Raw genomic sequence first — 24,778 nt, 5'->3', positions numbered from 1 at the left:
GTTATAATTCCGAGCTGGCCATAGAGCTAGGGTTTTACATCCAGAGTTATTGACTCTTCACGCAATTTTCACAGTTCTAGATTAAAAAATCATGCAAAGTAGATCAAGAATCACCCTGTTTTTAAGTTTACTTTGCTATTAAATGTATCCAGTGATAGCTCTCTGATATAACAATTTTGCATATAATTCTATGCAAAGGTGCAAATGAAATAAAGAGTAAACAAATAGGGTCCAAAAACAATCAGGCTGTATTCTACTGCAGGTTAAATTACTTAATCACAATGTTATTCTTCTTGTAAAATACCCCGAAGCGGCCTAATTATGGACTTATTTTTGTACTTCTGGATTGTTCGTGCTATTTTGTTCCATATTGCGCTTTGGCTTGGTCGTCCTGGTTCCAAGATTTAAAGTCATTAAAATGCTTTTTCCTTTCCCCTTGTGGCCATGCAGTCACTGAAAAGTCTTTGTTAACATGATTCACTGAGAATTCTATTTCTGCATCATTACAATAGACACAAATGGACTTAATGGAGATAGACATGAGAGACAGTAAGCCTTTTAGTTGTTACTTAACTAAGAAGAAAGTCATAGAACTGTGACTGTATATGATTGATAAAATATAAGGCAGTGGCAGTAACCCTTTGATTTAAATGTAATAATAAAGGTAATTCATGTGACCTCAAATGAGTTCACAATGTGACGTTAATTATTTTTTCTATGAGTGCTGCAGTACTTATTGATTTATTGTTGATCAATGTCTGCCTTATTGGTTCTCTTCCAAAGCAGTGATATCTTCATTGATCTTCACAGTATGATCCATAACATCAGCCATGGAAGAGGACATGAGAGATTAGAGGTTATTGAAAGCTATGGACTCAACCATAGTGACCCCCTGGACATGTTTGAAGGCATGGAGCTTCTTCTGCAGTTCAAACCTCTCTTCCTGCCTCTCTACATGCTCATAGTGGTTGTAGCTGGCGTTGGAAACTCTTTCCTGTTAGCTTGCATCATGGCCGACAAGAAACTCCACAATGCCACCAACTTCTTCATCGGTAACTTGGCAGCAGGAGACCTGCTGATGTGTTTGAGCTGTGTTCCACTGACTGTGTCTTATGCCTTTGATACACATGGCTGGGCTTTTGGAAGACCCCTCTGTCACCTGGTACCTTTGCTGCAATGCGCTACAGTGTTTGCATCGGTGCTCTCACTCACTGCCATTGCTGTGGACCGCTACATTGTTGTTGGTGAGGAAATTACATTTCAATAATAATTTTCTTACTTTTTACGTTTATTTTAGTATCTGAAAATGTATTTTCTGAGTTTATAATGGAAATTATATTTGGCCATCAGAGTATCCAGGGGTACTAAATTAATTGGCTGAAATCTTCTCAATGACTGAACCGGTTTCCACCAGATTATTATATTTATTAAAACTCAATCTTAGAGTAATTTGAAAGATGCTCTAATACTTTATTAAAATGTTGACTTTAATGTTGACAACTGCTTTGAAGCATTTACCTCCAATGCCTTAACTGCATACCTTTATCTTTTCTGTCTCAGCTCACCCAATAAGACAAAGGATCTCCGTGATGGGGTGTGGTGCAGTGACTGTGGTTGTCTGGCTTGTATCTCTGGCCTTGGCTGCACCTCCATCTCTCTACACGCGTTATTTGGATCTGCGACCCAGCGGCATTGACCTTGTTGTGTGCGAGGAGTTCTGGCCAGACAGTGGCAATCTGCGGCTTCTCTACTCCTGTTTCATTCTTATAGCCTCCTATATGGTCCCGCTGCTGTCCGTCAGCTTATCCTACTGCGCTATTACCATTAGCCTAAAGCACTATTCAGTGCCTGGGGAGCCGTCCAATAGCCAGCAACGCTGGAGCAAAAGGAGAAAGAAGACCTTCTCTCTGCTGGTGGCCTCAGTGCTGGCCTTCGCCTTGTGTTGGCTACCCCTACAGGTGAGTCCTAAATCCAGATTGCTAGAGACAAGACCAAAGCCAGACTAAATTTAAAGGCACCATTATTATTCCCTTGAGTCTTTTATATAATCTGTTTTGAAGAATTTGAGAAAGATCCTTGTACAAAAGACATGCTTGGGGAGGAAATCAAATTCACATGTATACAAATCTGCTGGAAACTCTCAAACTTCACAGCAGTAAAGTGATAAAAATAGAGGAGCCTTAATGGTCCATGAAATAATGTATTATTACACATCATTTACCACAGCGGGTCTTCATCCGGTAATTTTGTCTACAATAACAACATTATGTCCACTATGTGCCATGCACAAACAAATAAGGATGTCAACGTCATATTACTGAAAGAAAGACATTGTTACCTCTACAATAGGATTGTGTTTCCAAAAAACATTTTGTGCAAACAGTCCCCTGTGGTCTAAATTAAACATCTGTGCTTTGCTTTGGTCAAAATATAACATGAATCAAGCACCAGAGGAGGTTTGTGACCCTGTATAAACCAGCTCTCTCAGAACGCTACGTTTTGGTATCTGTCTCTTTAAATGCGATGAATCCCTCAGAGTTTTCCCGGTAGACACCACTCCTTCGCTAGAGGGAATAAAAAAGGCAGACCCGTGCAAAAATGTTGTTCTAGGCTAGGGGTGGAGTCCATGGGTGGAGATATCAGGGGAGGGGAGGGTACATTTTTTACCAGAATCCCACCGTGACATCACAAGGAGAGGACATTTGAAACTGAACATTTTTCTGTTTGATAAGACTCATGCAGACCACAAACAAAGGACTGGATGGATTTATTTCACATTTTGTGGGTCGGTAGACACTCAAGTTACCCAAATAAATGCACTGTAAAAGTGGATTTGTCATAATATGTCCCCTTTAATACAATTCAATACACAACTTTTTTTCATGTCCATAGGTGCTGAACTTGTTACTGGACCTGGACCCAGACTTCCACATCATAGGGAAGCGCTATGTGAACGTTTTACAAGTCTGCTGTCATCTAGTGGCCATGAGCTCTGCTTGTTACAACCCGTTCATCTACGCCTCCCTACACAGTAAGGTGTGCATGCACTTAAAAGGCCTCCTGTGTCCTTGTAGGCACAGGGGAACGGTGGATAGATCGACATCAATGAATTGATTTTTGACCATGACTCCAGTAAAAGCTGCTATAAAAAAGTCTTGTTTCACCCACAATCTACAGCACCTGCACCCCTAACACCGATGTTAGGAGTGCTCAAAACCAGACCTCGGCATGTTTTCCGGCATGTTTTCAAAAACATTCAGTCCTCTCTTGTAAAAATGCTACATAAGGTCAGTTATGACACACAGTAAAAAGAAGCAGATCCAGACCAGAGTGTAGTTCCAGATTGATGTTGAAAAAGAATAAGCAATGATTTGGGATGTTTTTCTGGGATTGCCAAGCTGCCGGCAAAGAGACACGAAGCAGATCCATCAGCTTTAAAAAGGCCAGCAGCTTCACAAATAGACCCTTAGAAGAGAGGTCTGTAGAAGACTTCTGCTCGAGGTTTGGGCCAGGGGTGGCTACTCTGCTAATAACATTTGGTAGCACTTGAACCGTAAACACTATGCTGAAGAGAGCTGAGCAAACCACAAACTCCTCCACCAGACATGAGCTACAGGCAAAAAGGGATGTGAAATTGTGATTTTGTCTCTGAATGTCTATGCTTTTAGATATCGCTGTTGTTTTCAACATCATCAACACATCATTTATACTAAAGTCTGCTTTAAATGTGATTCTCTGTATGTATTCTTTATGCACATGGATTATTACGTTTGTATGGACCGGGTGGAACAGATCAACACAGCTCTGAGGGATTAAACCTGCAGCTTATAACTTACCCTGAAATCTTATTAATACCAAATTCACACAGGTGTTAACTGATCAACACAGTCTAGGTGTTTTGGATCTGTCTGAAAACAAGCATAACACAATGGTCAACTTAATATTCAGAGCATGAACAATAGAGTCACACGTAAGCATCTCTGCATGCTGCTGTTTTGTTCCTATCAAGTGATTAATGATGGCTTTGTTTGTCAAAGCCTGGGTATCACGTCAATTTCTGTCTACTATTAAAAGACAACTGCCTAATGTGATTCAAAAGTATTTACATATCATTCATTCTTTTCATTTTTTTATTCAGAGTTCTGCAGCTTCCATAATTTATTCTATTGCTTACAGTCTCTAAACAATGCATTACACACAACAAGTCATCAAAGTGCAAGATAGACTTTCCATCATCAAACCCAATCACTCAGTTCAAAATAGCCAACACTATTTGTGGGCAACTGGTAAGAACAAAATAAAAAAAAATGCAGCTGTAGCACACGCTTATATTCCCCAGCAAAGGCTACCGCAGGAGCCAGCTGACATATTTTCAGATTACTTTTCCATCTGTTGCTCTAAAGCTAAAAGTTGCCCTGATTTTTTTTTTATGGCGTGCTTTTAAGCAGGGAGGTATATTATTTAGAAGGGAAAGATCACCTTGCTCCAGTGCCAAAAAATCTTCTCTGAAAAAATTTAGGCATAAAACTCCATACAGTAGATGTATATAAATTTAAAGAACAATACTAAGTTTCATTTGCAATTAGTGCCCTGACAACAGTCTCTTATGGCTTCAGGGGATTTTTTTGTTGTTGTAGTACCACAAGTGGCAACAAGGACGAGAAAGAAAAAGTATCTTGTCTGTATAAATAGACCCAGACATGAAGCTTTCATATCAATCGGTAGGTAAGCTGCTGTGTTACAACCTTCCTCAAAACTACAGAAGTGACCATCTTTATTACTTTTGTCTATTGATGCCAACCATGGGCTAAGCATACATGTTGCTGTTATATGCACTGTATTATCACTGCCCCTTTAGTTGTGTGGATGGTGCATAGAGCAGCTTCCTTCACAATACATGGATTTTAAAAAAAGCTTGTTTGACTTGAATTAAAGATGCACTATGGAGTTTTGGTACAGAAATGTGAAAGTGTACAGATTCTTTGGTAAATGTTCATAACTCTATAAACAAACTTTCTTCAGAGGAAAATTTAGTCCCTGGAACACAATTTGAAGATAAAATGCTATGCGAGACGTTATGGTGGTGGGCCTGCAACAGTGAAAGCGTAACTCTCCTGGTAGCTTTTTATCTCCAAACAGTGTTCCAGGGACCCATTTTTTCTTTGAGTAAAGGTTTTGAATTCAGTTCAAATATAGCATAGAATTGTTTCACTTCTCAAACTTTCAAATTTCACTACCAAATCTAGTGCACCTTTAAAAAGCTCCTGCACGCAATGGTTTTTGGTTTTGTTTTTTTAGATAAATGAACTGAAACCACCTCCACCTGGAAATGGGTCATACATCTTAAAAAAAGAATACACTTACTTTAATATGCTTAATGATGAACATCTATATATATATATTTACAAAAGTTATTTATTTCTTTGAATGTTTCTGTATATGTACTTGAGCTGTTAACTTGAACAAGGAAAGAGGATACTGTGGTTGTGTCTGTAATTTCACATGGTGCATTGAGCCAGACACCACAGAGAAAAACAACTGTTCCAAGCAGCCGTGATAGTTCTTGTTACTTCCTGCCTGTAAATTAAACTGTTGTCAAATGTTTTGTGTCTGTATTTTGTATTTACTTTTATCTTAACACTTAACGTCCTAAATGTTGAGCATTGCTGAATGAGTGTGTGTCTGTTTGAGGGTTGGTTAGATGGTGGTCAGGGTTAAGTTTGAGTGTTACAATCATTGACATTTGAAAGTCAGGTGCATGAAAAACCATTACATATTCAAGCTTATCTGTAATTTCATTGATATTTGTGAGAAACTCTTATAGAGAGAGGCTTGAATTATGTGAGAGAGATTGTGCTCAATTCGAAGTGCAAATTGATTAAACGCTTTCTGGGAAATGTGTGTAATGTATAAATTAATTTACTTAATCCAGCTCTGACACCATTACAAAACTTTTTATGCACCCCCTTCCCACTGTATTTTGTACAAGTTACAAGAGATGTTTTCATTCAGCAATATTTATAACAGCAGGAAGCGATAAAAAGGCTGAGTTTATTTTAACAGTCCAGGTAGGTACACATACCGTAGAGTCAAATCAGTGTAGCAAACATATCTAAAAAGAGGGAGTCAAAAAGGCAGAAGTCAAAAGGAAGGAAATGGTAAAACAGTAGAAAACTCATAGGCTAAGGAATGCTGGAATGAGGGAAAACACAACGAGCTGGCAACATAAGGGTGGACACACAGGGATTATGTACACAGACAATAAGGGAATAACAAGACACAGATTGGCCCAATCAGGGCTGGGGGAGCTGGAAAACACAAGGCTGGAAAACATGAGGAGCAGGATCTACAAGACAGAGACAAGGGTAAGTACAAAATAAAAAACAGGAAATTACAAAAATACTAAAATAAATGTACAAACATAACCTTGGGTAACTCGACGGACTGTGCTAGCATTAATGGTTGTTAATTGGGAGAAACACCTTCAGGTCATGGTAAATTTGAAGCTTGATCTAAAGGCAACTGGACTGGTTAAAGATCTTGAAGACGTTTCACCTCTCCTCTGAAAGGCTTCTTCAGTTCTAAACTGTCTGGTGGATGGAGCTAGAAATGTAAGCCTCTGTAGATCATTAGCATGCTAATGATCACGGATGACTTGCATCAGAGTCGTTAGCTGAGTTGTTAACCTAGCATCAACAGTCGTCTGAGGGTCCTTGGAGTCACATGTTCATAGGATTCAAAACAGCATTGTAGGTTGGTGAAAGATGGTATCTCAAACCACCACCTTGGTTAAGAGATGGTTTTTCTACCGTAACATAGATGGCTTCTTTAACACCCCTTTCAAACCAATGGTCCTACTTGGCCAGGATATGCACTTTGTCAACCCTCAAAGGAGTGTCCTTTGTATTTAAGATGTAAATGGACCGCAGAATCCTGTCCTGAAGAGCTGGCTCTCCTATGCTGTGCCATGTGTCTTTATAATAAAACTAAACAACCGCTTCATAAACGCACCAGATAGTTTTGACCTGAAGAAGCCATCAGAGTGGCGAAACGTCTTCAACCAGTCCAGTTGCCTTTGGATCAAGCTTCGAATTTACCTCGGAATACAGCAAACAGTACATTATTATTATTATCCTCTGTGACATTGCTATCTCTTTATAGGAACACTGATTGCAAAGCTGATGTACAATTTAATTAGTGTGTAATATGGAAGTGGTTGGTGATAATCCATTTCAGTGGGTTTCTCGAAGTTTTGTTTAGTAGGTCTTATTTAAATCTATTAAATCTTCTGATTTTAATTTTTCCTGTCGCACAGGCACACCATTACCTGTCTAAGTGTTTTTAGGTTTTTTATATTAACTGCCTCATTCTCTCTTAGCTTTTCTGCTCTCCTCCATATCCTTGTGATCTATTTGTTAGTGTTTTTCTGAATTCTTCATAGAAAAGAGAACATCCAGGTTTCGACGCATCTAAAGTGAATCAATGACAACATGCCGTACAAGAAACACAAATTGAAGCTCAATAAACATATTGTTTAAACATTTGGAACATAATTGAATTATGTACAGTAATTTAATTTAATGGTGGCAGCCTGACAGTAGTCAGAGCACAAATTGAATTTAAATATCCTGCTTTTAGATTTGCTTATGTAATGTTGAAGCTCTAATTATAAACCACTTTGTGTTTGTAGGTTAGAAATGCAAATGCAAGTTAATATATCATACGCAAGGCAACACAATATGCTTTACATTATGTAAAAAATCAAGTGCAAATAGAGAAATGACTCATACAGTACATGCATACATTGTCATTGACGGGCCCCTCTCAGGTCCTCAGGCAGTGTGTTCCATTTACTCGAGGCATAAAAACTGAAAGCAGCCTTTCCTGCTTTGGAATATGTACGTGGGGCGGGCCAAAGACCTCTGCTCATGGACCTGAGTGTTTAGTGCATTGTACTCAAATAACAGAATAATTAAATGGATGGTTATGGTGAAAATCCGTGCAGCTGCATTTCCAACCAGTTGTAGTTGGCGAATAGATGTTTTTAAAAAAAATTTTAAAGGTAATTTGTAATACCTCGAGTGCTACATAGTTTAAAACATTTATTTTGGATGAGGTAATTACAATTAATGTGATTATATTTATAGAGCGCCTTTTATAAAACAAACTTCATAAAATAATGTGAGTCTTTAAGACTAGCTAAATGCATTCAGACATTGTTATGAGGCCATGCGTCAGAAAAACAAATCAATAAAGCTACTGTATATTGATTTCTCCAGGAGTCTGGCTAATCCCTGAGTTGGCTCATTAAAGCTGAGTCTGGAGAGAAATGGATCTGTAATATCTGGAGCTTTATGCCACGGGATGATTGGCTGCAGGTGCAGGTTTTTTGTTTTTAACAGGACATTTTTGACATTTGTAGTTTGGAAGTCTTTATGGGATTAGTCACTTTTTTAAGGTAATAATAATAATAATAATAATAATAATAATAATAATAATAATAATAATAATAATGATAATTTAATAATAATAATAATAATTTATACTTTATTGATCAGTAATAAAGCAAATATTGTAATGCTTCCATAACAGGTCCATTAACCTACAGGAGTGGATTTTTCTAAAAAAAATAATTATTGTGTTTGTTTTAGTAATTCTGAAATGTGCATTACTAGCTTTACAATGCATGACCAATAAACACATTGCATTACTACTGAACAAAAATACTTTACATACTATACACATCCAAGATGTAAAAAATTTAGATCATAGCATCACAAAAGAATCAGAATCAGAATCGGGGTTTATTGCCAAGTACATTTACACATACAAGGAATTTGACTTGGTGTATTGGTGCTAAACAATTAACAAGGAAATAAAGCAGAAGGATGAAGGATGTGGATTTACAAAATCCTTCAGCTCTGTGCAATACAACTGTTGCAATTGTAAGAGTGATATCGTTATATTTATATATAATTGATTAATATAGAATTAAGATCCATGTTTATTCATGTCAAACATAACCTTAATCTGAGGGACTTCCTTGTGTTATGACACATCTAGTTGTCTGTTTTTGATGTGGACGTAAAAGCAATTATATAATAATAACTACTATTCATTCATACATTTCTAGAAAATGTTCTGTATAAGTTAAAACAGGTAGACCGAAACTGAAATGTTGTAAACAATATGTGGGCATGATGTGTGCATATACAAGGAGGTATGAAATGCAGATTATGTTGATTTGTGTTAAAAAATGTTGCTGTCATGTCATAGTTAGTTAATTATTCTTACCTGCAGCACTCTCATTTGAGCCTTTCGTTTTGTTAAAAGACAGTTAAATTCTTGATTTATGAACAAGACAAGTTTGATTCCCATTTACTGAGTTTTTTTTCTTCTTTTTTTAAGGTATGATTACTTTGTGTAGTATATTTATTGTTCATGGCTGTATCCATTTTTAAATGTATCTAGCAATGTTATCTTTAATTTATTGGTAATAGAGGAGGTGTTTCTAAGAAACATACTTTTTCTATAACCTGCTGGTTCCACTCCACCACCCTCCAGAACAGATCATTGGACTACCTGTAAGGACTTTGACATCGATCTATGAGCAACAGAAAAATCAGGCTAGCAGGTCGGATTATGCAGGACCCCTCACACGCTCTCTTCCCAGCGTTTGAGTGGCTCCCCTCAGGACGCCGGCTTCGCTGTCCCTGCTGCAGGACACAGAGGAGAAGCGCAACCTTTGTTCCCAGGGATGTCCAGCTCCTCAAAGTTTTTTTAATTGAATTGAATTGAATGGTTGCCTAGTTTCCGAGAATGTACATAGTTATATCTCAGTTATCACCGTCAGAATGACAGGATACTTAGTTGAAGAAATCAATAAAAGTGGATGATTTTCTTAGTATTGCAGATGTAGTTCCTCTGAAATAAGATTGAAGTACCTTAATACAGCTGTAATTACCTCATCATAATGTATGAGAACTACCATGCAATTACCTGGTAAATACATGGTAATTAGGGGACTGTAAAAGGAATAATTACCTTTAAGTCAAAGTAAATATGATCAAATAGATGATTGAGTCCTTCTTTTGTTTATTTTCTTGTCATACAATGGTTGAAAATGTCACATGTGTGCAGGAGGAAACTTGGCCAATAGACATATTCAGGCCGAAATTTCATTTCCACTCAAGCACAACATGCAAATCATTTGAATGGGATCGAAATAGTTAGTTACACAAGAGAAAGGTTGGCTGTATTCAGACCAAGGACTCAGCAGTAGAGGCTTTTGAAGAAATACACCTGCTAGTACAAACCTTGACGAGCTCACGTTTCAGACTGCTTAGATGCAAAGTGCTCAGCTGGGGATGCATTAATGTATCCTACAAAGAGCTACTGTATGACTTATTGAAGAAAACATAATACAGGGTATAAAAGCCTCAATGTTGTCAGTTAACTGACAACCCCCCCCCCCCCCCCCCCCACACACACACACACACACACACACGCACGCGCACACACACACACACACACACACACACACACACACACACACACACACAGACACACACACCGTTTTCCGTGCATACTGCTATGCTGATTACTTTTGCACATGACTGTAAAGGCAACATACTTGAATATTCCTTATCATTAGGCCTTATAATATCCTTATGTCTCCCTTCGCTCTGTCAGCTTAAATTGCAAAGGGAAAATATGTATCATCACATATTTGCTTAATGAACTGATGAAACTTTTACCACAAAACCACTCTTTTATTTGTTATTCATGCAACATGTTTCACTGGCACATAAAACATACAGTCTTGCTTGTAATTATTTTGTAAGGCATGCTTAACAGTTAATGCACCTTTAGCTACACTGGGGTCACGCAATCACAATGGCAATATTCGCATATAGATTGGAGGGACAATACAAGGGCTCTTCAACCTCTGCAGTGTCCGACCACAGACCAGAAGTGGCTGCCACTGAAGCACCCTTGGGAGAGCAAAACCTAGGAGTACTATCCAATTACATGCTCTGAGATGCATGTTATTCAACCGCCTCCTCCATTTTGAGTTGGATATGAGAAAAGGCAGCACTGAAGTTCTCTCAGAGGATTTCTGCCGTCTCGTACACAAAAGTTGATTACTAATATATCTATATATATAAAATATCCTGCTGCTTTCTTGCTAACTGTGAAAATTAAGACATGAGTTCAAACAGCTACAATTACATGCATAATGCTGTGTATGCATGAACAGATAAATACACGTGATATATGCAGTTTTCGTCAATATACAGCTTACTTCTTTATATTAAGTTAGCATTAGCCCGTTCTCTGGTGTGTGTAGCAGAAGTATTGTCAGTCAGTGTACTTCGTGTGTACAGTGTCCTCCAGAACAGTTTCACCTCCTCCTGGACTCCGTTACTGACCAGTACGTAGAGCACAGGGTCCACTACACAGTTCAGACTGGACAGTGCCAGCGTACACGAGAAGAAAAAGTGCATCTTTTGCTCAAACTTGCAGTAACTTCCATGACGCTCTATGTTATCGCGTTTATAGAAGACTACTGAGCGTACAAGGAGGAGGATGTGATAGGGAGCAAAGCACACTGAGAAGATCCCAATCACGCCGAATGAAAGCAGGCGGACTTTTCTCTTAGCCCTGGCACTAAGGCCATGACTTTGACCAACAGTGGCCAGAACCCTCCAGTAGCTCCCCGCCAACACCAGCAGGGGTAGAAGAAAGCCGAGTCCCAGTCGGATCAGGTTAAACAAGGCCACAGGACTCTTCATGGGGTACGTTTCGTAGCAGCGATCATTTGGGCCTTTATCGTCATGGGCATCTTTGAGATCATCTTTGACTAGCACCAGGATGTGAAGCACAATCACCACAACATAAACACTGACACACTGCGTCCAGGCATAGCGGGACGTACGGTGTGTTTTGAAGCGTAGAGGGAAGGTAACAACAAGGCAGCGGTCCACAGAGATACAGCAGAGCAGGAAGATGCTGATGTACATATTAGTGTAATAAACAAAGCCAGCTATGCTACAGGAAACTACACCTAGCTGCCAGTGGTGGTCCTGCCGGTAATAATTAATCCAAAGGGGCATGGTGAAAAGGAAAAGTATGTCTGAAATCGACAGGCTGAGTAGAAATATTCCCAGGATGTTTTGCCGACGAACTTGCTGCCAGATTGGACCCAGAGTCAGCAAGTGGAAGATCAAACCAAAAATGAAAGCCAGGATGTAAATAGACATTAGAAAGTCACTGATGGTGCTGTCACCAATTTCAACACACTTATATGTAGAGTTTGTGGTTGTGGATTGTGGTGTAACCGTTGCAGTCATTGTTCTTTTAGATTTCCGCCAGTTCACTGTTACAGTAAGAAATTGACCTGCAAAAAAAAGGGAGGGGATTGTAAGTTGAAAGAGTGGAAGTGACACAAGCAACACAATTTTACTACTTTGATACTTTTAAATTCATGCAGACTTGGACATTTTGTATTTCCCCCAGCCTATTACATGGTTCAGTGAGCTCAAGAGGGGCAGATGGCTAAAGAGTACATCATGTTTGAGAAGAGAATTTCCCACTCAAAAGATATAGGCTTAGTCTTGCTCCCTGACAGTAACAGCTGGCGCCTGCACTACTAATACAAACTGAAAATGCCTATATTTCCTCCGTATTATACCTTAACTGCCCTGTTCAGAGAAAAGAGAAAACATGTCTACATGTGTTAATAATTGTCTTGGCCTTACAAAAATGGGAACATCAATGATTTAATGCCTTATATCAAAGAAGTTGATGTACACAACTCTGCTCCCCTAAGCCATGAGGATCACATCATGATTTCAGTGCTGTTGTTTTGAAAAACTGACTATAAATGGTTAAAGTGTTAAATGTGTCAAATGTTATTTGAATAGGTGTTAAATGGGTCAAATTAGTTGTTGCAATGAGAGTTTTTCCATTCTGTAGAGACAAACTAACCCACAGTCAGACCCAACTAGTTATCGCTAGTTTAAATGTATTCCTTCAGAGACTGATGGTCAGGTTTAATGTCTGATGTAATAGCCTTTAGCAGAGCTAGGAGGTGAAGCGTCCTTGCAAGGCAAGAGAAATCAAAATGTTTATCATGTGAACTCAATGGTCTATATCACCTTATCTGGGATTTCATTCCTGATTTGTACGGACAATACATGTTCTGTCCCAGTTCATCACAGAACTGTGGCTGAGATTCATGTCTTTTAGACAGATGAATCCTAGTTTGTATTCTAAGTTGATTCCTATGAAAAATATTCTTGTCCTAAAATAACGCTACAAAACCAACAATAGATAGAAATCATTAAACTAGGGGAAAGTTATCGTGTAAAAATGTCAGTATTTTTCTGATTGTTGCTCCCTTAGATCGTCGCCTACAAGGACGACTTATGATTGATGGATTTTTTGTGTAAAATGACAAACAGGCCTTTTTTATGCAGATTTTATCATGTCCATATCCTGTCTCTCGTTGAGATTCTAGCACCAGGAAATGAAACATGTGCTGTGTATCTGAATACCTGTTTCTCTCTTCCTCACTGCTCTTCTCTCACTGCATTTTGTTCTACCGCTGAGTCCTGGCCCTGTTGTGTTTATAGGCTCAGGAAGCATCTAATGCCATTAACTGCTGGACAAAGATAGGCTCTCCCATCCAAATTCAATAATGGAGAAGCCATTTAGAGGCAGAGCATCTCAAGAGAATGATAATGTGTGCCTGGGCTTGTGTGTGCGTCTTTGATTGTGTGTATAAGAGTGCATGTACGTGCATGTAGAAATGGGTTTGCTTTAACGGGATTTTCAATAAAAAAAATTCAAATAATATGGGTTGGAAACCACACTGACTGGGGTATCGGAAAGTTTTTAGTCACCAGTCTGGCAGCTATGATTAATCACAAATAGGTATTCCCCTCTTACAAACAAAGTGTGAAGATTTGTTTCATCAGGTTAAGGTTCAGGTTCAGGTATTATTTGTACCAGTAGATCAATTTGGTAATTTGCCATTCGGATGCTTGCATCTCTGCTTTATACAACTAATGTGTGTTCTGTAATAGTATTCTACTGGTTCTGTTTTTTGTTTTTTTTTCCATTTTTATACCATCAGTGTTTGTCTTTCAAACTATTACATAATCCTAATAAATGTCTTCTTTACACAGCTGGTCCAAGCTTAAATCCATCCACATGTCTATTGAGCCTTCTACAGTATGTGATTGTTAACATTATAGACTGAACTAAGTTTGTTTATAATAACACAGCCTTGTCCCCCTGTAAGGTTTCTGAAAGAGAAAAAACTCCAGCCCACTCTTCTTCAAGCGAGAACACATGTATTATAAATCAAATTTTCCAAGCGGAATGGAAAAATATGTCTCATAGCTTGCCTCCCTAATTCCAAAGAAGTCTTTCATAGGTGGCTTGGTTCACTTGAACAGTGCAGTTCTGGGAATTTCCAATATTTATTCATCAGCCTGTTGTAGTGATCTACACTGGTTGAACTAGTGAAAAACATAAAACCTGCAGAGAATAAACATTTTAAACCTAATTATTTTTTGCTACTCTGACCCACATTGCCTGAAGCATGGAGACTTTCCCTTGACAAGAGTCCACTTGAGACAAAAAAAAAACAACTAGCAAAGAAAGTAAGGTTTCAAAGTAAATTAATAGCTTTAACAGCCTACATGCAAAACACTCAAATTGAAAAAATGTGTCGCCTTTTTTTACCTCTTCACAACTGCTTTTTTGAATGTGGAGACAGTATATAACATCTAGATATGTAATCGATAATGACCTCACCTGTTGTTTTTGGAGAAAAAGTGTGTCTTGATTGTAAACGAAAGCTGTCCAGCGGGTGAAGACTGTCAGATGCCAGAGCTGTTTCACGTTCTGCAGAGTTCAGTCCAGGATGATCCGAGGACAAGCTTCAGAAGAGACTCTTTCTGGTCTCCTGACAAGCAGCCAAGACACAGCAGTCCCACATGGTACTCTGAAATAATGATGATGATGATCTTGATCTGCTACTACAACAACTGCAGAGAGTACGGTTTTGCTCTATCTGATGTTTCTGTTCCTCTTGAGATGACTTGCTGTTGACAGCCACAATTAAAATGCCAGCGAGGGATGAGACAAAGTACAAACACATGTAGGAGGAGGGAGGTCTGGTTTTGCGCACGTGCATGGAGGAAGTTGACTACAGGGGTGGGGAGAAGCCCCAGACAGTAGAGTATGATGCATGTGGTAATACCCTGAGAGGCAAAGAACACTTTAAATATTGTATTACTGTATACTGTCCGCACTGTGTTTAAGGGAAATTCTGTGGCCAGATTACAAGTTCCTTTTTTACTTTAATTTTCAACCGAGTCTTTTCACAGGTAACAAACGTCATTCTTCACTTCGTCATCTTTACTCTCAATCTGAGTTCTTGTTCCACAAAGTAAGGACGATCACCTTCATTATGACTAAGTGTAAAAAAATCTAAAATACTTTGTTGGTTTCACTGCTAAACAAAAGACATCTAGATTCAAGACTTGTGAGTCTGCACTAGGCAGGGGTATGAACTGTTATTTATTAGACAGTCATTTACCCAGAACAACCCAGCATCTGTGAAATAGCCAAGATGCTTTTATGTTGTGAAAAGAATTCCTGATGGAAGCCTGCAGTTCATCTGTTAATGTGTTGAGTAAATATTTAGGTTAGCTGTGAATGCCGTGTATTTTCCTACAAGGGAGTATACATACCTGATGCCAGCAAAAGGAACAGCTGAAAGAGGGAAAGAGGAACATTAGAAACAGGAAATATTAAATCATTTTTGCCATTGATTCTAAAAAACGACTTCCTAGCCACAAAATGTTCTATTTTCTCCGTATTTTCTCGTAACAGAGACTGAATCATCAGACTGTGGTGAATTATATTCCTCATGGACTTGATGAGTTTGGTGAAAATGCATACATACAAGGGAGAGTGTGTACATTATTAGTTCAAATAAAAAATGTTTCATATATTTACTACTCCTAAGTATGATTCACATAATATTTAGAAAGGGTACACAGTGGTGATCTATGAGCATTGAACTTCAACATAGCCTTTATTTTAGTATAAACCCCCCAGCACACCCACACTCACTCCATTCACCAAATAGTGCGTCCTTGGGCTGTGGTAGGGAATCATAAAAGAAGGGTGGTACAGAATTTCCAGCATGGCAACCCAGAGCCCCCTGCAAGAAGACTGCATCAAGACTGGTTTCAAGAAGAACAAAATAAAGCTCTTCTCTTGAAATGTTTATATTTGTTTCTTTTTTGCAAATAGTCTGTAATGTTTCACTGTTCAGTCTATAACAAAGTGCACATGAATCTCTTATTTACAAACAGCAATGCAAGCAAACATCAGGAAGCAGAAGCTCTTTCGTGTGATGGATTGATCAAATGTGCAGTGTGGAGATGTTGGCTGCCTGTTACTCTAAATTGCTGCTGCTTCTATACATCATTTTATGTGTGTTATGTTAACTGTATACCCAATCATAAACAACAATCACAACCCTTAGTGTTTCCCTTTCCAGCTACGAAAACTGCATACTGCCATGAAACATATCCTTATTGACATTTTACTATTTTGATTTGCTGATTGATGCAGCAAATGCCTGAAGGTTTTTTCTTACTTTTTTGATGGTAACAAATCAAATTAACTTGATTAATTTTGTGGCATTAATAGCAAGCTATGTATCTGTGGTGTGTACTCGTACTCCTGAGTGTCTACCGACCCACAAAATGTGAAATAAATTCATCCAGTCCTTTGATTGTGGTCTACATAAGTCTTGCAACACAGAGAAAAATGCTCCATTTCAAATTTGCTCAGCTTGTGATGTCACAAGTTGGATTCCGGTTAAAAAAAAAATGCCCTCCCCTCCCCTCCCTGTGTAAACTCAGGGGGGGCTCATTGCATTTAAAGAGACACACACACCAAACGGAGCGTTCTGAGAGAGCTGGTTTATACACAAACCTCCTCTGGTGCTTGGTTCATGTTATATTTTGACCAAAGCACAGCACAGATGTTTCACTTAGACCACAGGGGACTGTTTAAAAAGGTAGAAAAGAGGTATAATATGTCCTCTTCAATGGAGAAAACACTTTCACATTATCGGGCTGACATTTGAAAATCACAAGTCATATTCTGAAATGTTGTGAAAGCTTTAAGTGCATGAAAGGTGGAGTATTCTGACATTTTAAGAATGGCAGTGTGGGATATTCACCTTTCTGTCTTCTTTTCATAATTTCTCAGGACTAAGGTGGTATGTCTAAAGTCAATATGCATCTCTAGCAGCATTTCTCACATTTGGACCACTGACAGCTGAGCTTGTGATATCCTTAACTGCCCTTGTTGAAACTTTGACAGATGCAGGACGTGAGGGAGAAAACACAGTGTAAGTATGGCTAATTGGATGAACAGTTCATAAACAAACCAGTTGTAAAATTCAGACAGTAAAATAACAAACATCAAGTCTTAATCAAACAACAAACCAGAGCAATGGAGAGATAAAGCAGAGCAGAAATGGAGAAAGGAGAAAGGAGCTTCGCGCCTGGTCAGTTCTCACACACAGATAAAAAGCCTGCCTGTTGTTATTTTAGATTACAGTTGACTCTAAAGGACCTATTTCATAAAAGGTTTGCCCAAACATTGTTAATAAGAACGTTTCTGTACACCTTATCTGCTCTAATCAAAGTGACAGTCAATCTTTTACTTACAGTTTAAAAGGATTCTTACTTATTCTGGATTTGTTTGATGTTTTTTGTAAGTTTGAAGGGATCGGATATATCAAATAGATCACTTTACCACAAACACCTATAATACAATGCATTAAATAATGGTTTATTTTGTCACTTATAACATGTGATACGTTTTTCCTTGTGTTTTTTTTCCTTCTGAATTCTCACAAGGTTACAGTTTAGTTTTTGTATACAAAGATGGGTGTGATGCTCATGAAGCTCTGGTGTACCTTTTAGTTTGAAATAAGGCTGACAATATGAATTGCTCTGTAATTTTCTATAATTTCGCTAAATGTTTCACACTGTTGAGTTTTTTCCTTTCAAAGTGCATTACGCCTAAGTGCAAACTCAGCAGCTAGCAGAGCTTTCTAATGCACTTATTGGCCAAACTGCAGGTCATTGGGGCTGCAATCATACCACCCCAGAAGTAGTGCAATCGAATTCTGGGATCATGTTACACTATTACAGACTAAACATTTTCAGAGCAAACAAGGTTTTTATATTGTGTTTTCCCGGGTCGTTTCTCAGTTAATGGTTATCTAGGGGGACACAATTACTAAAAGTCCCAAAAAACATCTTTTGATTACGACCGCATTCACATTTTTTGGAGGCATCTGAGTCATTAATGTCACAAAGTCATGAGTTCCCTCATAACAAAACAGATCTAAGACAAATACAGGAATTCAGAATTTCACTGTGCTCGAATCTGCTGTTGAAATATTTGATTTAATTATTTTAGGGTTACACCTTTTTCTCAGAGGTTGCAAAACAGAGTTGTGAGTGCATATTTCTTTTGTATTTATAAAAAATCCAGACTTCCATATTTTCCATATTTTTCTCATTTACATTAATTAAACCCAATGAATTAATCTGTCTAACAATTTTTTTTCTGCTTAGCCTTATTCCAAATTGACCTTCAAAGTTGTCTTTGACTTTCATTTACTTGACGGCCCCTTCAGTCATCACTGTGAACCTGGCATAAAGTTATTTATTTCAAGTTGATCACGCCTGACTTTCTGCTACTAGAAAGACTTACTAAGGCACCTAATGTGTATTTATCCACTGCTATAGTTCCCACACGATTTACACTTTACTCCTTATGTTGGCTGAAAACTACAGAGCCTAGCTCTTTAGAAAATTCAAGACAATTAATTTAGTAGAAGAAAGATGGTTTACACTTCTTTATGCACAAGTCTCTCAGGTTTGTCTCTAGTTTCTCATCTCTTCACTGCAAAGACAGCACCTTTGAGTGATGTAGCTGAATGGGGACATTCCTGCCTGCATTTGAAAAAAAGGAATAGGAGAATGAGAAACTGGTTTCATGTGGAATTATTTCTAAATAACGGCGGATGGAGTGTAGGATGAGCGAGAATGCCCTCTCCTCCAGAGAAGGTGTCTGTAGTGCCTCCACCAAAGAATAAAAAACAAGTCTCTTGTGTGGCCTCTATAGCCACAGAGCCCTGTTGAGTGCCACTCTGTCTCTGGGATGTAATTTTTATAAAATATTCTCCCTGGCCTCTGACAGCTGTGAGTCAATTTTCACGTGTAATCAAATGCATACACAAGTCCTTCACTTCTTCAAGATCCATGTAGCATGTGTTTAAATGAGAGCATCCTTAATGCGTTTGTTACATAATGGGAGTACATTAAAGCAGAAAGTACAGCCAAAATATCTTGAATAAAATCAATCTGAAGATTTCCTGTTATTGGAGGCAAGTCAAGTGACAAACAGGAATGTCTTAACTACTTCATTATATCACTGAGAAAAAGGCAAACAGTCTGTATTTTGATATAGAATCATCATCGCTAAGTATTTTATCGTGTTTTCTCTCTCAAAGGATAAAGTTTCCGTCTCGAGATGACATACAAGTGCAGATAAATGAGATATTAAAAAATAAAGATACCACTCAAAAAATATATTTTTCAAGGTATGTATTTTCTGTTACAAAGGCTAGGATGGTCCTTCAAACATGTTCTACACAGTCTATGAATATTAAACAACGACATGAGCTTCAGGTTATACACATGTATCATGAGCCATCACAACTACAGGATGTTTAAAATGGATCTAGAGACGATTCTACTTCACAGAAACATGCAACATATTGACAACCATCAAACTACGTACACTCTCCACATCCAGTTTAGTAACCTAAGCTGTCCATCTGTACACTTACATTAAAGGGAGAGGTCTGTTCTTCTAAACAATAAACATGAAGCAGGTTTTAAAAAGAAGAGAGAGAGAGAGAGAGACCATTTACCTGCTCAGTTATTAGAATTTGAATCTAATATACACGCAACTGTGAGGAAGTGTTCCCCGTTAAAATACACTTTCAGAGACGGTTCATAGAGTGGGCAACATAATAGAAGCAATTTTCAGCTTTCAGCAACAGCCACTGTGGCGCATGTTGTGTAATCTGCACGTTGAAAATGACTCATGAAGTTGTAAAGCGCAACAGAGGCCCAGAACTATAGTTCATTTATACCCACAATGATGTCTCTACTCAGAGATGTTTCCAAAGAGTCTACTGTGGTTTAAAACCAGCAGTAATTATGGGAGGATTTGCTGTCAGTGGATCAATACTTCCAGTTTTAAGGACAGGGCTTTCATTTATGGGAACGCATTTGTGAATACAGATGGGTCTGCCTGCACGTCTGCATATAAGTTATTACCAGCAGAGAGGAAGTCTTTTGTCACTTTAAAGCCTTTCATCACAGGAAAGAGATTGAACTGGTGTTTACTGAAGGCGGCAGAGACACTTAATACAAATGTCACTGCTCCTTTCATTCGATGTGGTTCATTTCTTTTTAACATAAACTCCTATTTGTTTTGAAAAATAGGAATAAGCACACCGGATTTAGACCTTCATGATTTGTAATGAGATGGTGTAACGTGCCTCGCTCCTAAGCTTTTTGTATCAAAAGCAAAAGAGCATGCCGCCTCTTATTAGTGTGACTTATTTTGATTAAATATGTGACAGTTTATCTGCAAACGCTCCTCAAGAAGTCAGTCTTCACAATGAAAGATATAAACAATTCAAAAGATAAAAAAAGGGACCCACGTTTTTAGAGGTAAATGATCAGAGAATTGCTTTGATGACCTCAGGCTTGAGGAGAAAATATGATTTATTGCTGCAAAGTAGAGCACTTGCACACACACATGTCTGGCTGCAAAAGAATAAACTGCTGGACAAAATCCTTCTTGAAACCAAATGACTTTTACCAACTTGTCTTTCTTCCTACATGAGTCCTCTTTTTTTGTCTCTGGATGTCAGAGAATACTGACTCTCTCGGTGAGGCCTTGCATGTCTGCATCCTCCCCGCCCTCCTCGTCGTCAGAGGCCGATGCAGGAGGAGGAGGCACGAGGTGAGCGGGGTAAGGCAGAGTGTGTTCATTTGCAAACATTTGCCAGCGGCTGTCGTCGCTCTCGTGGGTGATGTAACGCCCGCCTAGTTTGGTCTCCAGCTCCCGCAGGTCAAGCCACGTCTGATAGTCCTGCGAGGAATAACAGGAATAAACACAAGGATGAAGTTTCACTTTCAAGAGCCTTAAAACTAGATGAAAGTTAAATGGGAATTTATGTGTTTACAGCACATCATGCAGTAATCACTTTAGATCCTGTGTGTGTGTGTGTGTGTGTGTGTGTGTGTGTGTGTGTGTGTGTGTGTGTGTGTGTGTGTGTGTGCGCGAAATGGGACCTGAAAGACTTCTAGACTGATCTGACGGTTTCTGAGGATGTCTAATACAAAATGAAATTCTGCCGTGACACTGAAGCGAAAGAAAGGATTTTCTTGCAACAAAAACAACAAATACGTTAGGATCACCTACAGACAACGCTGGCCTTTTGTTTTCACTGCTGAACATTTTGTTTTGACAGAAACATCGAGCTATGATCAGTCAGCGAAAACATTATTCTTAAACCAGACTGTCTTCAGTAATGTTCCAAATTGTCAGCCTTGAGCTGCTGTCTTGTGGTGCGATTATGAGTGCAGACTCCTCGTGTTTATTTTTTGTCATTTTCAGTAAAGGCTCTCTCTTTCTTTTTTATAGATGTGTCTCTGTAAATCAAAAAAAAGTGAAGTTCTTTGGGTTACCACTCTGCTACTGGAGTGAATTGTGGATAAATGGTTTTACTTTCATTTTAATTACACGGGGTAAAATGTGTAAAATGTGTCTATTTAAAAAAGTGTGCATAGTGGTAGTGTTTATGTGATACCTGTAGGTATACATGGCTGAGACTCTTGTCCACACTGTAGCGTTTTCGCATCTTAACTTGCAGCAGGTTGTTGATCAAGTCGATTGCTGAAACCAGAAAGCACACACAAACAGCGTTTTATAAATAGACCCAGACTAGCTACAGCTCAGTGACCACATAGTTATTATAAATATCACAGCTTTGCACGCAACCTTAATCTGTACTGATGACTACTCCTGCAAACTGTTTTTGTAGAATTCCAATAAATGAAAGAGGAACCAAATGTTGAGAATAACCGTCATCATGATGTAGAAGCAAACACTTGTGAATGATTTACGAACAAACAGGGAATTATGACAAAATAGAAAGCAAATAGTTGATTCAGTAACAGCTTGACCTACTTTAACAGTTCATGTTAATCTTTATTATCACACACGCACAAGTACATGAAGTACAGCTGATGCAGTCTAATATGGTCCTGCATAAATCTTACAGGTTAATTGTACTTTATGTTAATTTTGGAGGATGTAGTTTGTACTGTTTTGAAATCGTGTTGCATTATTCAGAATAGTTAAAAAAGGTGGACAAATTATAGGGAATGAAACTCTTTTTATAACTAAATAAAATTTAGTTAGTTTATTTTAAAAATAAAAATCTGAAATAATTATCTTTAGGTTCAGTCGACACCTCCACACCTCAACACTTCACATCAGAAACTTTCTGGAGGTTGGTTTCCTGCAGGGCTCTTTGGCATCAGCCTGCATTATTTTTAGCTACTTGTAGAGACTGTTCGTTGTCTCCCAGATGTCTTAATGTGTCGTCTGTTTTTACCATCACTTGAGATCTGTTTCCACGGGTTGGGAGGGTACATGAAGGCTGCGTTGTGGATCTGGTCGTTGATGTCTTCGTCCTCATTAAACGGGAATGTCCCACTGAGGCTGACGTACATGATGACGCCCACTGACCACATATCCAGTGAGCGGTTGTAGCCCTGGTTCAGTAAAACTTCAGGGGCCAAGTAGGCAGGGGTACCGACCACCGAGCGGCGGAAAGACTTCTCGCCGATGATGCGGGCAAAACCAAAGTCACAGAGCTTCACCTGAGAGACGGAAACAATGAGGAAGATTAGGCAGGGAGTCATCTTGTTATTTAGGTAGGGTGGGGGAAATATATTGATGTAATGTCAGAGGCCTTCAGAATAGTTGTAGATGTGTGAAAACAAGTATGTGCTACTTTCACTTCCACTTTGTTTTACACAGTCTTAACACCATAGTCACCCACTGCATATGAGAACACGTATGTTTTTACACAGTGTGTGTTCATTTGTGTGTGTGTGTGTGTGTGTGTGTGTGTGTGTGTGTGTGTGTGTGTGTGTGTGTGTGTGTGTGTGTGTGTGTGTGTGTACCTGGGGGAAGGGATCAGCAGAGGCGAGCAGCACATTCTCTGGTTTCAGGTCACAATGAACGATGTTCTTAAAGTGCAGATGCCTCAGAGCTGCAAGAATCTACACACAAACATGCACATGCAAACCCACAGCCACACAAACAGGATATGAATAACTGAAGTATAAGCAAGTATCACATCTTCAAACTGATGTGGTGACGCACTAAATATGCAGACAGAAAGACAATAGCAACACGTCTACGTCTACTCTGCTGAGACTACGATATCAGGATGTCATGAACAGTAACCACAGCACATGTATCTACACACACACAAATGCTCCTTTCTCTGCTCTAGCACACACACACCTGGGTGATGAGAAACTTAGTGAGTCTCTCGGGCAGCCTGCCTTTCTCACTGGAGAGGATCATCTCCAACATGTCACCGTGCAGCTTCTCCATTACGACAAACACTTTCTCCGGCGTCTCAAACATGCACTCCAGGTTCACAATGCCCAGGTGACGTAAACTCTGAGAAAGAAGGAGAAGGCGAAGGAGGAGGAGTGGGATTTGGAAATTGGAATTTGGTTGAAAAAGAGGGGGAGAGTGAAAAGAGATGTTATGAATGAGAAATATTGACAGATTGAGAAATGAAATAACAGATTAAAAGTGAGAAAGTAGGCGTACAAATTTCACCTGAAGTCATTTTTGCTACTTAGGTCAGTATGACACAGGGCATACATTTCCAAAAACCTATTTTCTCTTGAAACTTTTGTTAAATGGCAGATCAAGTGAGTAACTGCAGTACTGAAGGGAAGTCAGGTCTTTTGGGGATGGTTATAAAGAGCACATAGACAGACTGCTGCACTTCTGTCTCCATCTGCTGGTGACAAATGTAACACACATCATATAAGAAGGGGACATTTGAATGTATTTCTGTCTCTTCATCTTTATAAAAACACAGAAAAAGATGCATCTGAATCTTCCGCCTGTGATGCCCTTCATTCTCACAATACAAAACCTACTTGTTGGCAGGTGATGCCTACAATGAATTACAATCAGGCGACGCCTACGAGCTATAGTTCAGGAAGTCAACTCCAGCTGCACTAATTTCACACTTGATATGCTTCATTCTCAACAATTACCAGACAACACCTCCTTCCAATTAGCGATCTATTCAAGCTACAGATTTGCGGTCTCTCCCTCTGCTCATTTATTGCCAGCTCTGACCTGCGCTCTCGCTCAGCCACAACAACCATCCCAGCATCCACCTGTAGGCTCCGACTGGGGGGTTTAAGATATCATTTCATCACTCCTCAAATGTCTGCATGAAAATTAAAACTGCGAGGAGTGATTGTTCGTTTTGGTTTCGGTCCATGCCACAAAAGTTCAATTTACTTAATTTTTGGGG

The 24,778-nt window shown here is 38.9% G+C and overlaps 3 protein-coding genes across 3 annotated transcripts in view; 1 reads left to right on the top strand and 2 right to left on the bottom strand.

Annotated features, from left to right (window-relative positions):
• The first annotated feature begins 613 nt into the window (after positions 1-613).
• On the top strand, positions 614-3,167 carry si:dkey-202l22.3 (7 transmembrane receptor domain-containing protein). Its single transcript, XM_061046545.1, has 3 exons — positions 614-1,244; positions 1,561-1,958; positions 2,893-3,167. Exons 1-3 carry the CDS (start codon positions 755-757, stop codon positions 3,112-3,114), a joined length of 1,110 nt encoding a protein of 369 aa, XP_060902528.1. The 5' UTR covers positions 614-754; the 3' UTR covers positions 3,115-3,167.
• Positions 3,168-10,751: 7,584 nt separating this feature from the next.
• Positions 10,752-15,239, bottom strand: gpr184 (G protein-coupled receptor 184). Its single transcript, XM_061046544.1, has 2 exons — positions 14,827-15,239; positions 10,752-12,400 (listed from the first exon to the last, which is right to left on the bottom strand). Exon 2 carries the CDS (start codon positions 12,351-12,353, stop codon positions 11,310-11,312), a length of 1,044 nt encoding a protein of 347 aa, XP_060902527.1. The 5' UTR covers positions 12,354-12,400; positions 14,827-15,239; the 3' UTR covers positions 10,752-11,309.
• A 4,467-nt stretch (positions 15,240-19,706) lies between these two features.
• The window catches only part of prkd2 (protein kinase D2), a 33,885-nt gene continuing 28,813 nt past the window's right edge, over positions 19,707-24,778 (bottom strand). The window contains exons 16-20 of the mRNA XM_061046543.1: positions 23,737-23,898; positions 23,391-23,489; positions 22,817-23,084; positions 22,007-22,092; positions 19,707-21,285 (exon numbers count right to left, since the gene is read on the bottom strand). Coding sequence (XP_060902526.1) covers positions 21,061-21,285; positions 22,007-22,092; positions 22,817-23,084; positions 23,391-23,489; positions 23,737-23,898 — 840 coding nt within the window. The 3' untranslated portion in view covers positions 19,707-21,060. The remainder of the gene's footprint in view (positions 21,286-22,006; positions 22,093-22,816; positions 23,085-23,390; positions 23,490-23,736; positions 23,899-24,778) is intronic.

Source organism: Labrus mixtus, chromosome 9 (assembly GCF_963584025.1).
Source record: "Labrus mixtus chromosome 9, fLabMix1.1, whole genome shotgun sequence".
Classification (NCBI taxonomy): Eukaryota; Metazoa; Chordata; class Actinopteri; order Labriformes; family Labridae; genus Labrus; species Labrus mixtus.
Note: the sequence above shows the minus strand (reverse complement) of the source record. Positions and strands in the feature narration are given on the sequence as shown.

Bases quoted from the DNA above. Each gene is read 5' to 3' on its own strand.
- si:dkey-202l22.3 (XM_061046545.1), top strand. From the start codon at position 755: ATGTCTGCCTTATTGGTTCTCTTCCAAAGCAGTGATATCTTCATTGAT. The intron at 1,245-1,560 runs GTGAGGAAATTA...TTTCTGTCTCAG, and splicing joins GGACCGCTACATTGTTGTTG to CTCACCCAATAAGACAAAGG. The intron at 1,959-2,892 runs GTGAGTCCTAAA...TCATGTCCATAG, and splicing joins TGTGTTGGCTACCCCTACAG to GTGCTGAACTTGTTACTGGA.
- gpr184 (XM_061046544.1), bottom strand. From the start codon at position 12,353: ATGACTGCAACGGTTACACCACAATCCACAACCACAAACTCTACATAT.